The 15,557-nt window shown below is 38.3% G+C and overlaps 1 protein-coding gene across 2 annotated transcripts; it reads left to right on the top strand.

The window, feature by feature from the left end:
- Positions 1–8,347: 8,347 nt before the first annotated feature.
- LOC102704565 lies at positions 8,348–14,897 on the top strand. Of its 2 annotated transcripts, none has more exons than XM_040529150.1 (3): positions 8,348–8,738; positions 9,043–9,325; positions 13,999–14,897. In XM_040529150.1, exons 1-3 carry the CDS (start codon positions 8,680–8,682, stop codon positions 14,500–14,502), a joined length of 846 nt encoding a protein of 281 aa, XP_040385084.1. In that variant the 5' UTR covers positions 8,348–8,679; the 3' UTR covers positions 14,503–14,897. The 2 variants fall into 2 exon arrangements, with proteins under 2 accessions (XP_040385084.1, XP_040385083.1); XM_040529149.1 differs by having other exon boundaries at positions 13,996–14,897.
- The last annotated feature ends 660 nt before the right edge of the window (positions 14,898–15,557 follow it).

Raw genomic sequence — 15,557 nt, 5'->3', positions numbered from 1 at the left:
TTCGAAGTTGCAGGAGTTTAGACAGTTGAAGAGGAATGGTAGGTAGATTATTCTGATTTCTGATAATTATTTAAGTGTACAAGTGAATGAATTAAATAATAAAAAGTTAACAGAATGGATTTTAAAAAGGTATGCAATAAATTTTTATATAAAATTTTATTTTATAAAAATCACATTGTGTTTAGCCGTTTGGGAAATACGCCCCATGATAATATTAGAAGCTAGTGGCACTTCAACAGGAATTTCACCATACTTCAAGCCTGCAACATTGTCTTTGGTCTTGATCTGCCATGCAACCAGCAAACACCATTGTCAGAGAGTCACAGATCCAGTCCTCAAAAAAATGGGGGAAAAAAATCACAGATCTCTATAGCATTGATGCATGCAGCATGTATGTATCTTATTATCTGTCAGACTGGTATGCTTCTCACTGAGCATAATGCATTGCCCATCCATGAACGTTGTGAGGTCAGAGAGCAACTGATCACTTAATCAATTGTACATACATCACACATAGAGATCATGGATATAATTTATATTCCAATGTATACTGTTATTAAAAAAGAAGAATAAAAATGTGTGGTCAATGTTCTTCAAGGAGGAAACAGGGAGTAAACGGCTACGTAGATGCATAGTTATATTTAAAAGAAAAACAGAAGCATATAAAAACAACAAAATTACATGGACCAATGCACAATGCATTAAAAAAATTATCTGCTCCTGCAACTTATTAACTAATCAATCAGGTATTGCATACTTATTATATTAACTCATGGAGTCGTGGTGTGACGATGCCCTTATCTCTTCACTTGCCAATATGAGCATATACATGAGAATCTACCACAATGGTTGACATTATAATAAGCAAAAATTAAGAAGATGAATAACAACAATTTTAGGTGAAAAAATTGGCTCACATAGGGTGACTACACGAAGGGTTTAATGTGTATATATATCCGTTGTAGTATAAACTACAGGCCTATGATGCTCTGCGCATTCATATGTATTACATAATTACTTGTTGGATACCGTAAATACTTGCAAAATAAGCTGGCATCTGTGGAGCATTATTGTCCTAATTTTATCATATTCTTAATTTCCTAGATAAAACCTCACCGTTTTCTCAAGAAATGGGCACTATTTATCCAACAATGATTATTTTTTTATACTTATGTTTCCTAATTAAGTCCAACAAGGGTATTCTTTGGACCAATGGATTTTTGCAGATGATATTTTACACATACAAATTAATTTTTCGTTTGGAGTCGTTTGGAATTTGGGAAGTGATTTCCAAATTCTGAACAACTATTTCGTTTTTCTACTTTACTAAAGATTCTTATTGTCATTTTGGCTTTCTTACAAAGTTGGATCTCATGATCTTTGATCTAAAACCAAAATTTTAGGTATGATTTCGGTTTCAATTCATGTGTTTTTCTATATATGCTTAACTTCTTATTCAGCAAGGGGAAGGAACACATCCCCCATGTCAGTCCTTGTGTGGGTGACTCAGGCCGTGTTCGGAAGGGGCAGAGGTAAGTTAACTTATCTGGCGCGAAAAATATAATAATAGATTAGTACATGATTAATTAATTATTAATTATTAGAAAATCTAAAATAAATTAATATGATTTTTTAAAAACAACTTTCCTATAAAAATTTTTTGCAAAAAATACACCGTTTAGCAGTTCGAAAAGCGTGCGTACGAAAAACAAGGATGATAAGTTAACTTATCACCCCAGCGAACGCGGCCTCGGGCAGGAGCAGAAACCCTATCCTTCACTACCCCCTTCTTCCTCTCTACCGCCAGAGTAAATCATGTGGCGAGTGAGTATAGTGGTAGCAGGGCAAAAGCCTGAGGCACGACCGAATTTGGCATGAGGGAGAGGCGCAGCACACAAGTGGTGCTGGTATAGAGCGATGAGGTAGGGAGGCAAAGAGGCCTAGCGTGACGGTGTCTAGGCAGTATCGGGTCAGATATGTTTGGGGGTAGGGGTGGTGTGCACGAACCCTGTGACGATGTGGCCATTGGCGTCCCGTGAAAATATGAGGCCTAGTTCAAAGCACTAAGTGAAGGCCTAATATCTAGTACCAAAACCGTACCAACAAAAAAAAAACTAATGGCAAATATCAAACAATATATTACTTATATCACTAAGTATAACAACATAACAAAGAATTGTATACTATTACTTGAAAAGCAATATTATTTTAACATTCTTTGAAATGAAATCTTCAATGATATATTCATAGTCAATCTTCTCCAGCATTCCACTCTCAAGTGCTATTAATGCCAATGCATTAAGTCTTTCTTGTGAAATTGTAGTTTGCAAGTAGGTCTCCAATAGCTTCAATTTAGAAAAGCTCTGCTCCGCTCTGCTAATACAACAGTCACTTGAATGGTCAATAGAATTTTGTATGCAATGGTTGTGTTGTGAAAACACTCATTTCGCTTCAAGAGATTTAGAATTTTGACCAGACCTTTATTTTCTTGTGGGATAAAATCTTGAAAAACTAAATTGTTATATATACTTAGTATAAAAGACAACTTAGGCTAATTTCTAATTAAAAAATCCTAAAACTATTATATATACTTAGTATACTTTGTAAATATTAGGGCCGATAGTTTTTGGGGGCCCTGTTCGGTCGCCTAGCCCACACGGGCCCAGGGACGCCCCTAGATGTGGCCTTTGATGACGAAGATGGCATGAGTAATTGAGAGAGGTTAGTGGTGTTGACTCTGTTGTGGTGGATCATTGGGGTCATGTTGGCGGCGACATGATGGCTCCGTTAGAACACGGTGGTAGTCAGCGGTGGAGCCATGGGGTATGAGGTTATGGACGCCAGCGGCATCATGTGTGCCAAGCAGAGAAATATCTTAGTAGAACCATAGCAATATCATGGATGATGTTCGGATAAAGGTGGGGCTCCCTCTATGCTGACTGGCCACAGTGGTGATCAAAGAGTAGTGATGGCATGGAAGTGTCCACGGGTGATCTTTTGTCCTTGATGCCAACCAAGTAGTATTTCTTGGTGGAGCTTCTCACCTCCTATTAGAGTGAAGGCAGTGACAGATAACAGTGGAAGGCTCAAGCAACTCAGGCTCATGACTCATGAGGCGATGCCATGTAGACTGGGGCTCTCGTTGATCTGATTCAATGAGGATGCAGGTGGGCAACAGGTCAAAGGAGGCCTAAGACACCACGTAGGGGAGTGAGGATAGTGTAGAGGGCACTAGCGATGAGACATATCATCCCCATTGATGCCAACTGCGCACCCTCTATCTTTGTTGAGTCCCTCCCCTTCTTTTGCAGGGAGTTCTACATGGCATAGGTCGTGGCTAGTTAATACGGAAAGGCTTGGATGGTTGAGGCAACACCACCCAACTTAAGCCTCTCGTTTGATGGATCTGACAAAAAGGTTGGTGGACGGCAGGGTGGAGCATCCCTAAGCTATTGTGTGGGGGAGTGGCAGCAAGGTAGAGGGAACTAACGGTAGGACACAGCAGCAATCTTATTGGCAGCTTGACTAGTAGTTAGCCAAAGAAGTAACATTGATCCGCTGTGGCGGAGGTCACGCTCTACTAACGTTTAAATTGTTGTAACTAAGATGGTGGGTGACAGACCGTGTACAGGGTCGTAGGTGTTAAAGGCAAATGTTAGTCTAGTGCTTCTAACGACCGGACCGGACGGTAGAAAAAGGTTGAAATAACTTAGGCAACACCAATATATGACACAATAAGGATCCTCTTAGCCAGCTTTTAGCATGAGTACATTTTAGAGGAGAAAAAGACAAGATAATTAAGCTCCAATACATGGATTAAGCATATATCTGGCATAAGATTGATTAAGTTGCTCATTTTTTGAGTCAAGTACTTGCAATGTCAACGACCACATGGAGAAGGTTGATCGTCAGTTACACGTCCACTCCCCCCCAAAAAAAAAAGGTCAACCTGGCTATCACCAAATTAAAAGCGATTATTGCAAACAGCTAGCTTCAATGTACTACTCACATAATTCACCAGTCAACCACTTTAGCTTTGCCACCAACTAACGTGTTTAGTCAACGCCGCATTAACTCAAATTTGATCTTCCACTGCAGATGCTGCATCATCGGATCTAGTACAGCCTTTTGAGCTGTTCCTCTGTTTCAAAACAAAAAAACAAGAAAAAATCTCCAATTTAAAAGTGTATGTAGTTACCTTAAAAATATTAAACTTTGATTGGTATCATCAAAAAATTTCAAGAAACACAAATGCTCGATGCAAGTAAAAAAAGGAACAAAGAAAAGCTTTATACCTGTACGGTGAAAAGGCCAAGGCTGAGTAACAAAAAAAAAACGAGAAAAATCAAATTAATTCTAAAATTTAGCCCTGAAATTTAAAATTTGCGTGCGAGGTTATCCCAAATTTCACGGGAGAGAGGAACATGGGATGCCTCAGTAGCTGTTGCCACGTGGCATAGTAGTGCTTGATAGGTGCGGACCAGCTTAATTTTTGGTTAGCTGAGACGCGTCCGGTCCATTAACTAACTGCAGTTGTTTCTAGTTGAATAATGGAGCTGCCGGCCTGGATATCACACACTCAATTTAAGTGGACACTGTATGTCTGTGTGGTGCCAATTAATCAAGCAAAGAGAATTTTCTTTTTTTTTGGTTCAGAAATATGATGACATTTAGAGTCGAAAAGTTATCTACAAATGTAAAGATGTCCTCACCGACAACCTCTCCGCTCGACGCTGATCGCAACAATTCGATACTTTTGGTATTAATTTTTAGAAATGTTTATATATGTTTTAATATTGTTAAACGGATAGAGTATATGATTAACTTCGTTATAACTTATATTTTTCACACCTATATCGCGTACGTGTGTGTTTTGAGTATCTCATATTCGTAAAGCCCTAAACAGCTCGCAGAGCAGAGGAGGCTATCTAATTTATCAAATAAAATAAAGAAAAAGGGTATGTTTCTACTCTTTTCAAAATAAAAACAGTAAGAATTCCTGACGTAACGAAAACAAGAAAAATTCCTGAAATAATGTTTAAACCATTAATCTCGATTCTCAAGGACCTCGCAATTCAAAGAGAAGGAACAGAATAAGGAATAAAAGTGAACTTGTTTTATAAGAGACAAAGGCTGTGTTCGAAGGTGGCTGTTCAATAAGAGCAGGTACAATAGCAGGCTATAAGCTGGTTGTAAACGTATTGTGGGCTATAAATTTATAACCAGCTGCTGCACAGACTCTAAGACGCAATGTGTATGATAGGTGGGACATAGTAGTATATGTTTTGTAAGTAATTATTGTATGAATTGGCTATTAGATTGATTATAGATGTATTGGAGCTAGTAGTTGGTTATACTATTGAACTTGCTTTAAGCCAATTAGCCGTACGGAAAACGATAAACGTAATTAGTATATAATTAATTAAATATTACTTATTGAAAATTTAAAAAATAGATTTATTTGATCTTCTAAAATAATTTTCTATATAGAAAATTTTTGTACGAAATATACCATTTAGTAGTTTGAAAAATATGTTAACGGAAACCAACGATTAGTTTAGCCGGACAGGCTGAAAAGAACGCACCCAAAGAGAGTTAATTTAGCAATGACTCAAAACTATTTCAAACGATTTTTTCTTTCCTTCCAAGCCTGGTTTTGCTTCGTAACGAACCAACTAACCGAACACTTCATCCAAAGTAAAGACAGTGAACAAACATGTCCTGGTTGCTTCTGTCTCTGAACTGCTCAACAGCACATCCACGTTATCGTTGCCTTGCTCTGCAGCAAGCATTCAAGGCAGGCATCTCAAGTCCAAAGAAGAGGAACAGGTTCAGAGTAATTCTAGACCAAGTCATCACCTGACCTACCAAGGTACAAAGAACAGTGCCTGCAGCAGCATGCAACTTGAACAGTATCTTGAAAATTTTTCTTTTGTTATGAACCTCTTGAAAAGCAACCTCCCTTGCCCTCTTGCATCATTGAAAGACTTGGGTTGTGCTCTTCTTGGCTAAAGATGAAAGATAAAAGATCATCTGATTTTTATGATAGTGTAAATGATAAAATTAATTAGTACAAAATTAAAAATCTATCTTAGAAAAACAAGATTATGAATTCCTATATAGAAACTTTTTTGTAAAAAAATAAACAATTTAATTGTTTAGAAAGCGTGCGTGCAAAAGCTGAGGAGAAATTTGAGAATAATTAGGGGAGAAACGCAGACTTGTAACCTTTCACAGCATGTAGATATTGTGATACTGGCCCCATTGGATATAGGACTGTATGGTATGGGTGGCATTCATGATGGCCATATAACCAATGGCCTTTGCCTACATGCTGCTTGAATGATGCCATTTAATCTGTCTGAGATCTCTAGGAGGCTAGGTGTCGAATTGTGTGACAACCAGCATGGATAAGGATTGTGCTGTTTGTGTGGGGAAGCTCATGAATTTTCATGGGTTTGGTTTTCATGGCAAATTAGTCGTTTTTCATTGATTTCTAATTAACCATATATTTATATGTGGGGATAAGGGTGAGTGTATGGTTCATTCAAGGAAAAGGTCAAACAACATATTTATAAATAAAAAACAACTTATAAACAAAACATATATATATATAGCGATCTAAAGCCAATGCTGAAAAATAAATTACGATGAAAAAAAAGTCAAAATTAACTTTAAATTTAAAACTAAAAATTCAAATTTTCTCTTATAAGTATAAATAAAAGTGAAAAGATGAGGCTGATAGTTAGGACCAGCCACACTATCGAGTTATATAGTTTTATTTCAAAATTTAACATAAAACTATTTTCTGATTTGCTAGAAAGCACATCCAGATGTCACGTTACTATATGGATCATGGCTAGTTTAGAGGACATTCATCATTTATATAACCTTATCTGCAAAACCATATCCCAGTTCACCTTTTCTCCTCAAAAGCAACTAATGTGTCACCTGCTACCCTACTACTTCTTAAGTACCTTGAATTTGAATATTACAATCAACTCTAGATAAAAAAAAAGGTCTCAATGGTCCTGTTCCTTCTGATGTGGCATGATTATTTCCCTTGGAGCTTGGTTGGCACATCTATGTGCAATGAGAGCATATTATGCCATAAACCCCACAAAAAAGAAGGACAAGATAGTGCCCCAAAAGACATCATTTTAACCCTCCCTTTACACTAATTCATCACTTTTATCTCACTTAACTACAATTATTATTATTTTTTTGGGTCCCTTAAAGAGCCCCAATTCTTTCCTTTGGAGAGTAGGCCTGCAGCCAAGTGCATATGCATGCCCAAACATGCCATGTGCACAAACCTTCCCCCAGCATCTTCCTTTGCTTCATCTCTTTATGATCTCCAAAGGAAAAGAATCATTTTCCTTTTTGCAATCACGCTACAGTTACAGCATGCAACCACTAAACAGCCTTACAAAAAATTAACAACTTCTATGTACAAGCTCTCTTCTTTTTTCTTTTCTGAATTGAAGGTTAAGTTTTGTACAAATGTTGCTCTCTCCAACAACCTGTTGATGGATCTGGTCATCTGGGAAGATTATATAATGGATGCAACATATCTTCAAACCATGCATAGAGACACCATCTGCAAAGCATTATTCTTCATGGGTAACAAAACAAAATGTAAATATCATAAAAACAAGTGATCTGGCATCTATAAATACTTGTTTAAAAGAGGAATACATATCCCATGACAGCAGCTTTCATGTGGTCATTCATAATTGTTGTTCACCATCCTCTCAGATTGCCTCACCTATATTGTAGTTAAGCATGCATAGTCAATATCATAGTTGTATTTGTGTGATTTATGTGTTTTCCATTAAAAGAATCTACAAGCAACCATAGGGTATTTTTCTACACTGCTACAATTACACAGTACCTTTCAGCAAAAGCCGTTACATACCCCTCACATTGCAGAAAAATATATAGAGGGAGCATTGACCGGCATATCGATCTAGCCTACACTTCAAATACACTCTACAAACCATATAGAAACTACATGACAACAACCTAGATTATATATAGGACAACAACCCAGATTATTTTACGACATTTGGTCGGTGCACGCATAACCTCTCCCACACTGATCCATTGAGTAAATATAATGTGGACACGATGCACATTACCCTCCCTTTGATCTCTTTGGTATATATATTCACACATATGTATGTATATGCACGAGGGCAAGCATGTAAGCTAGCTCCACCACACCACACCACACCACCTCCCCTCCCCTCTCTGTCACTGGCATCTCCATGTGCCCCAGTGACTGCATGTGGTGTGGCTCCACCCCCCCCCCCCCCCCCAATTTCTTCTCCTCTTAAAAACCACCCCTCTCCTCTCCCCCCATTGTCCACACGCATAAACAAGCAACCAACACCTACTCCATCTAACTAATTGTACACCATCTTTATATTTACACACACACAAACACACCTCCATCTCCGTTTCCATTTCATCAAGAGGCAAAGAGGAGGAAGAGAGCAATCGAGCTACCCCCAATCCATTAGCATATACTCACTCACTCAAGCTCATCAAAGGTATCATCATCATCTTCATCATCATCATCAAGAGAGGCAGGACAGGTTAGCTAGATAGATAGCCAAAAGAGAGAGATTCAGTCTGTACATCTTTGAGAAGGAAGAATCAGAAGCAGCAGCAGCAATGAGCAGTGGTGGTGGCTCCTCTCCAACATCATCCCCTTCTGTCTGCTCCAGATCATGGTAATGCTGCAATTAACTCTCATCACCAAGGCAACAAACTATCTCAAATTCTTTGTATATATGTTCCCCCATTTTGTTTCTTTAATTAACCAGGCCTATGTTCATAGGTGCATGTCTGTCTAGTATGTTAATCAGAGGAAACATTGTGAAAAAATGTAGAATAATGTAAGCTATGAGCAATAATTAATCACCTAGCTAGCTAGCTATATGAGCAAGAAAATCAGTGAGATTATATATATATAATTCTAGCAGGTTAAATTGCCATATCTATCTGATGATCATGCATGCTGTCTCTGCAACGAAGGTCTATCAGTGAGGATTCTCTGAAGAGGTACGTGAGCTACGCGAGCGAGAGCTGCATCCAGGAGCTCCTCGCCGCGTCGGACTCCGGCGCCGGCCATGGCGGCGACGGCGGCGGCGGCGGCGGCGGCGGCGACGACGGGTGGAAGGTGCTGGCGTACTGCAACGGCGTGGAGATATCGAAGCGGCGGGCCGGGGCGGCGCACGTGTTCCGGAGCCGGTGGCTGCTGCACGCCGTCTCGCCGGGGAAGTTCATGGCCGCCGCCAACGCCGTCGACGCCGCCAAGGTACGTACTAATGAACTAATTAATGTACTATATATATTCGTGCATATTTAATTAATTACTTTTACTGTTACTTTTAATTAATGGATCATTAACTAAAGCCTGGGAAAGCTTTGGTTAATTAATCACCATCACTAGTTAAAGGAGAAAATTTAATATAATTAAAGGGGTTTCGTCGTCAGCAGAGAGAGATTAAGAAAAAGGTGTTTTTGCAAAGAATTTCTTTGCAGGCTTTAGATTAAAGTGGACAATTAAGGCCTTTCCAGATTTGATTTCCTTTTTTATTTAGTGAATTTGTACTTAAAAACTAAACCAAACCTACTCGCTTTCTCGAGTACTTCTTAATGCGTCACCTGCCCATTTTTCTAGTCAGGTAAATCTTTCGTACATTACATTCCTTTCACGTTATAATATGTTTGAATCCTCTCTCAATTTATATATATTCTAATATATCTAAACATATATATAAAATATATTTATTTATCTACGGATGAATATAAGAAACATTAAACTATCTTATAATAGTAATAGGTAAGAGAGGAGTACTAAATAATTAAATTGGCCTGGAGTCTAATAAATTGGTACAATTTCGGTACTATATATAATTTATAATTGATAGAAAGCGATCAGCGTTCCTCCGTGCCTGTGAAACTAAGTACATGGCACAGGTACACGGTGAAAATAAAGACTCTCTCCATCCCATGATATAACAGCTTTTTATCATTTAAAATTTATCCTAAAATACAATAATTTCTCTAGCTACATATACCCTCTTACCAACCAATCACAACATCCCATATTTAATCTTCACGCATATATAATTTCCCATCTCAACCAATCCACGCTGTTTTGATAGTTTTCGGTAGCTATTTCTTATATTTTGGAACGAGGACCGGTGGTCGTAATAAAGGGTACCTAGTGGCGATGAACAGTGGGATCGATTAAAACGCGGTGTTACCATTGATGGGTAAAGTTAATTAATGCACGGTGTCTCGTGATCCGACCGCCGGCCCTAACCCACCACCGTACTGGAGTGGTATAAAGGTAGCTAGCTAGCTTTTGTTGCGCTCGTGATCCATCCTGTTTGCACGGTATAAATCTACCCTACATTGCATCCAAGGTAATTTACCAACAGTACTTCTGGCCACGGTCTCCTAACTTTGACGCTGCATCTGTTTTATAATATAAAATGTTCTGGATATATTTAGACTAAAATCTAGATATATATCGATCTGATAAATTTAGTTAGGGTAAAAGATCATAAAGAACATTATAGAATGGATGAAGTAATCATTAGGTTACTAATAAGCCTATTACTTTACTTTCCAATAACTTTGTGGAGACTGTTCAAACCGGGGGAATAATTAATCTCTCTAGCTTTTTACTGTACTCAATCTGTATATAAAGAAATGTGAATGTAACAGTAGTCACAACCCTACCTAGCTAATCGAGTGGTTAATTTGGTGTGGAGTGGATGGAGAACTGGTGCCCCACACTGCTCCGCGTGCATGGAAGCTAGCTAACAGATTTCGTGCCAACTTGTCGCCATGCATGACACCTTCAGAAATTGTTCCCAACAGAATTATTACTACTGCCATTACTTTTGTATATGAAAACAAAGCAAGGGTAACTAATTACTTACAAGATCCGTTCTAAATCATAATGATTGTACGTTGTTTCTAATAGTATCTCCAATAGTATTGCTATTTTTGGCTCTCCATTTGCCCATTTGGTCACTCTTTATTTTATTTATCAATTCAGATTTGTGATTTACTCCAACAGTCTCTCAATCAATCCTCTCTATTTTAAGTTGACACTCAATCAATCCTCTCTATTTTAAGTTAACAGTGGCAGCCTACATGTCAGCCACTTTTCTTTCCCTCCCTCTGTCCCTTTCTCTCCCTCTTTCTCTTTCTCAATCTTTCTTTCCTTTTCTTTCTCTCGGCTGAGGCAGGCAGCGTTGCACTGGCGCGGCGACGATGATGACCCAGTGACAAGTGATGATGGCTTGCTCTCCGGCCTGGGATGGGTAGGGTAGTAGTGCAGCGTGGGCCCACAGATGACAAATTTAGCTTGGTTGGCCAAATTTAGCAAGTGGGAGGGCTAGTTTGGCCATCTCGATGGCAAGCCTGTTGAAAGACATTTTTTTACCAAACTCTATAAATTTTAGTTTAGAGAGTCAAATAGACAGTTTGTTAGAGATGCACTAAATGTGTGAATGTGCATGTGTTTATAGAGAATGTCTAGAAATTCTTATATTTTAGAATAGAGATAGTATCTTCTATTTTTTAAATAGAAAACATTTCAGAATTATCTGAAACAATTAAGTATACAGTAGCTTACGTTGCACAACCTTGTATATTATGAACATTTTAGAATTATGTATAAGAATTAAGTGAATACTAGCTTGAACAAAATGGAAAACATCGGAAATCTGTTATTCCCTCTGTTCCATATTATAAGACTTTCTGACAGTACCTCAATTCGTACGTTTGCCAATGTATCTAGACACATATAGAAAATATATACATTGATATATGATTGAATCTGAATAAGCCCAGAATGTCTTACAATATGTGACGGAGGGAGTAGCATTTATGTGATAAAAGCGAAGCAAAAGTATTGAGGAAAAGATTTTTTTTAAAAAAATAAAATCTCTAAAATGACTTCTATTCTGAAAAGAACTGGAGAATGCTGAAGAGGATCGGCATTTAAAATCAGAGACAACAGTACTATAATTAAAGGAAGCTCAAAAAATGAACGGGCAGTGCTCCTGCCCACAATTCAAAAAAAAAAGAAAAACAAAGAAAGCTCAAAAAGATATCCATTTGAAAATCGGAAAGATCACTATAAGTACTTAGAGTTTTTAGTGAAATTTCTACTACTGCTACTACCACTTCTATCCGACTTTTTTATTTTTTATTTTAATAAATAATTTTATAACTAAGCGTGAGCCTGCGAGCCCACAAGTACAGGCCAAATCATTTGGCACATCGAGATCACCAAAAAAATAAATGTTAATTAGACAGAGAGATGGGTATACGAGGATGATTAATTAGACACCATGCATGTGTCTGCCATAATCAGAGAGAGAGCTAATTAACCGATTAATTAATTAGATGTGGGTATATGCTGGTTTAATTACGCTCTAATTAACCCGTGGGTTGGCACTGTCAGGGGCAGGCAGGCATGCACACGCTGCCAGCATGCATGTGAGGTCACGTGGAGACACATGCCCAAACCTTAATTAACGTGAACATAATTGTGCCTTAACGGCTAATTAAGAAACGCAGCCTGTCAGATTGTTGTGACATGGAGTATTTTCAGTTTTTAATTATGGGGTGTTTGTTGGCCGTTTTTATGGAAAAAAGCCAAACGGCTTATTTGCAAGCGAGAAATAATTTATAAATACAAATTTTATATACATATTCTTAACTATCTAAAAGCCAAAGTAAAAATATAAATTTTGACTTATAAATATAAACGAAAAGATGGGACGTATATATTGTGGAAACGGACAATTCTACTATTCAAATCAGATACTCTCCATCTCAAAATACAACTACTTTTGGCCTTCAAACTTACCAAAAAAAATATAACAACTACTATCCTACTTGTTTTCTAAACCAATCACAAGCTTCAGTTTCTCAGCTACTTTCTCTTTTGAACTTATTACAAACTTTCTTAAATACACATGTCCTCCTCTAAATCTTTTCTCTTCTGAAATGGAGGGAGCAGAAACAGCATGAAAAAAATTATCAGTACAAATTACAGTAGAATTTAAAACGATGAAATAGGGTGGGAAAAGGAGGAAATTTTAAAACCTCATTGGCTAGCAGTATTCGGCGAGCTTTGAATTACGCGTGAAATTAATACAAATACATGATGAATTGATTGATCCCAATCAGACAATTTGTAGGCTTAACTAATTGGGCTGGACGGCCGGCAGCTAATTAAATGTACTTGGCGATTTAATTAGTGCCAAAATTACGTACTAGCCCGGGCAGTCCAATAGCTAATTAAATATTGAACTAGTTCCCAAATTTTTTTTCCAAAAACATCACATCAAATCTGTAGACACCTAAATAAAGTATTAAACATAGATATACGGAAGAAATCTTGAGACGTATCTTTTAAGCCTAAAGTAGAAAGTGATTAGCCATAAGTGCTACAGTAATCAACATGTACTAATGACGGATTAATTAGGCTAAAAAATTCGTCTCTTAGACTACATTTAATACTTCAAATATGTATCCGAAAACTTGATGTGATGTTTTTAAAAAAAAATTTGTAAACTAAACACAACCTAGGCCTGTGCCAACATCTTTATTTAGTATATATCCCTCCTACAACAACTTTATTTATTAGGTGTAGTTTGACCGAAATTATTTTTAAAGGTGCCATTACTAGTTAACTCAAGAAATAAAGGAAAAAAATAAGTGTATGGAAATACCCTGAAAATTTAAATACTGTGATTACACACTCGGATAATGGGCATTTTATTCTCTATTTGATGTTTACTATGAAATTGAGTTAAAATTTTAAAACTTTTATAAATAATTATTTTACTGAAATAATTACTTTATGTAATTAAATAGTTACATATATTTAATTAATTACACATATGGTATAATAAAAAATTACTATATGTAATTAAAATGATAATATTGCAGCAGTGGGAGTCAGAGCTGGTGGATGCGAGGTACATCAAGGAGCTGGGCGACGACCTGAGCATCATCCACCTCAAGCTCGGCGACGCCTCCAAGCGGCCGGCGGGGCTGTCCCGCCGGCGCGACGTGGTGGTGTACGAGCGGCGGCAGACCATGGACGACGGCACGCTGGTGGTGGCCGTGGCGTCGCTGCCCAAGGAGATCGCGGCGGGCCTGCTGCCGCCGGACGCCAGCTCCAGGGCGTGCGGCCGCGGCCTGCTGCTGCAGTCCGGCTGGGTCGTCGAGAAGCAGCCCGACGGCGGCGACCCCTCCTGCTGCGTCGTCACCTACGTCGTGCAGCTCGACCCGGCCGCCGGGTGGCTCCCGCGCTGCTTCGTCAGCCGCCTCAACAGCAAGCTCGTCATCATGATCGTCGCCAAGCTCAAGAAGATGGCCCTCGCCACCATGCACTCCGGCGGCATCATCGCCGCCGACGACGAGGGCGACGAGCTGCCATGCATGAGAAATTAAGCAGCTTGATTAGCCTGATGTGTCGTCGTGTTCGTTGTTACGTGCAGTAAATACGATTTTGTAGAAGGGTGATGTCTTCACTGCTAGCCTTGGAGCTGCCATGCCATGCATGAGATCAGCGTTCGTCTCTCTCTATATAAATATATATGAACTTAATTAATTTCGAGAGAGTGTGAGATCAAACTGTTGGTGTGTTCTGTAGTGTATGTATATATAAATCAATTACTGTACCTCAATTTTGCGTCTTGCAGTAGGAGGAGATATCGTATGTACTACGTATCTGCAGTTTTGTCAAATTAAATGTGTCGCAAGTTCGTCATGGATCGATCGAGTTTTAATTATGGTGAAGTCCGGTGCTCACTCTCGATCGCATCTATGCGTAAAATCATATGAAAGAAAAGGACCATATGCAAATTGAAACAATCTCTATCTGTCAAATGGACAATTTGTTTCCAAAATTTCCGCCGTCTAATTTGGGATGGACATGAGGACTTGCTCCAACATTATCCGTGTAATATTAGGCAACAAAAACTTAGGAAGTTTGGTCCTGCCCGGCTCAATAGGGCTGGGCTTCTTAGCACAAAATGGCATGGCCCATCTAGAGCAAGACCCAGTTTGTAACTTCTCATTTTGTAGCGGGAAGAAGTGCATTTTGTGTTTCCCTCGGTGATTTCGATGATAGTTTCATCTTGGGGCAATTGCATATCTAATCCTACTTTAAAAGCAAACTACCGAATTGATTCTTCTTTTTCAGCTTTACAGATTTGACCCACCTTTCAAAAATGAAGCAGTGGAGTGACCATGTCCCGTGAAGTGTATTTAACGGTGTTATCTTGACGATAAATTGACCAATTTGCCCTTGTTTTTTTTACCCCGTTGTATGTGTTTATTCAGACATATTGGGATACAAATTGAAATATTTGTTGTGAATTTTGGTATTTATTTGATAGATTTTGGTACAGTAATAATTGAAATATTTATTTGAAGACAAACGAGGGTCAGACGACTGCTACATTTTTAAAAAGAAGGCAAAACTAAAAAAAGATCCATTCGGT

Source organism: Oryza brachyantha, chromosome 11, assembly GCF_000231095.2.
Source record: "Oryza brachyantha chromosome 11, ObraRS2, whole genome shotgun sequence".
NCBI lineage: Eukaryota > Viridiplantae > Streptophyta > Magnoliopsida > Poales > Poaceae > Oryza > Oryza brachyantha.
Note: the sequence above shows the minus strand (reverse complement) of the source record. Positions and strands in the feature narration are given on the sequence as shown.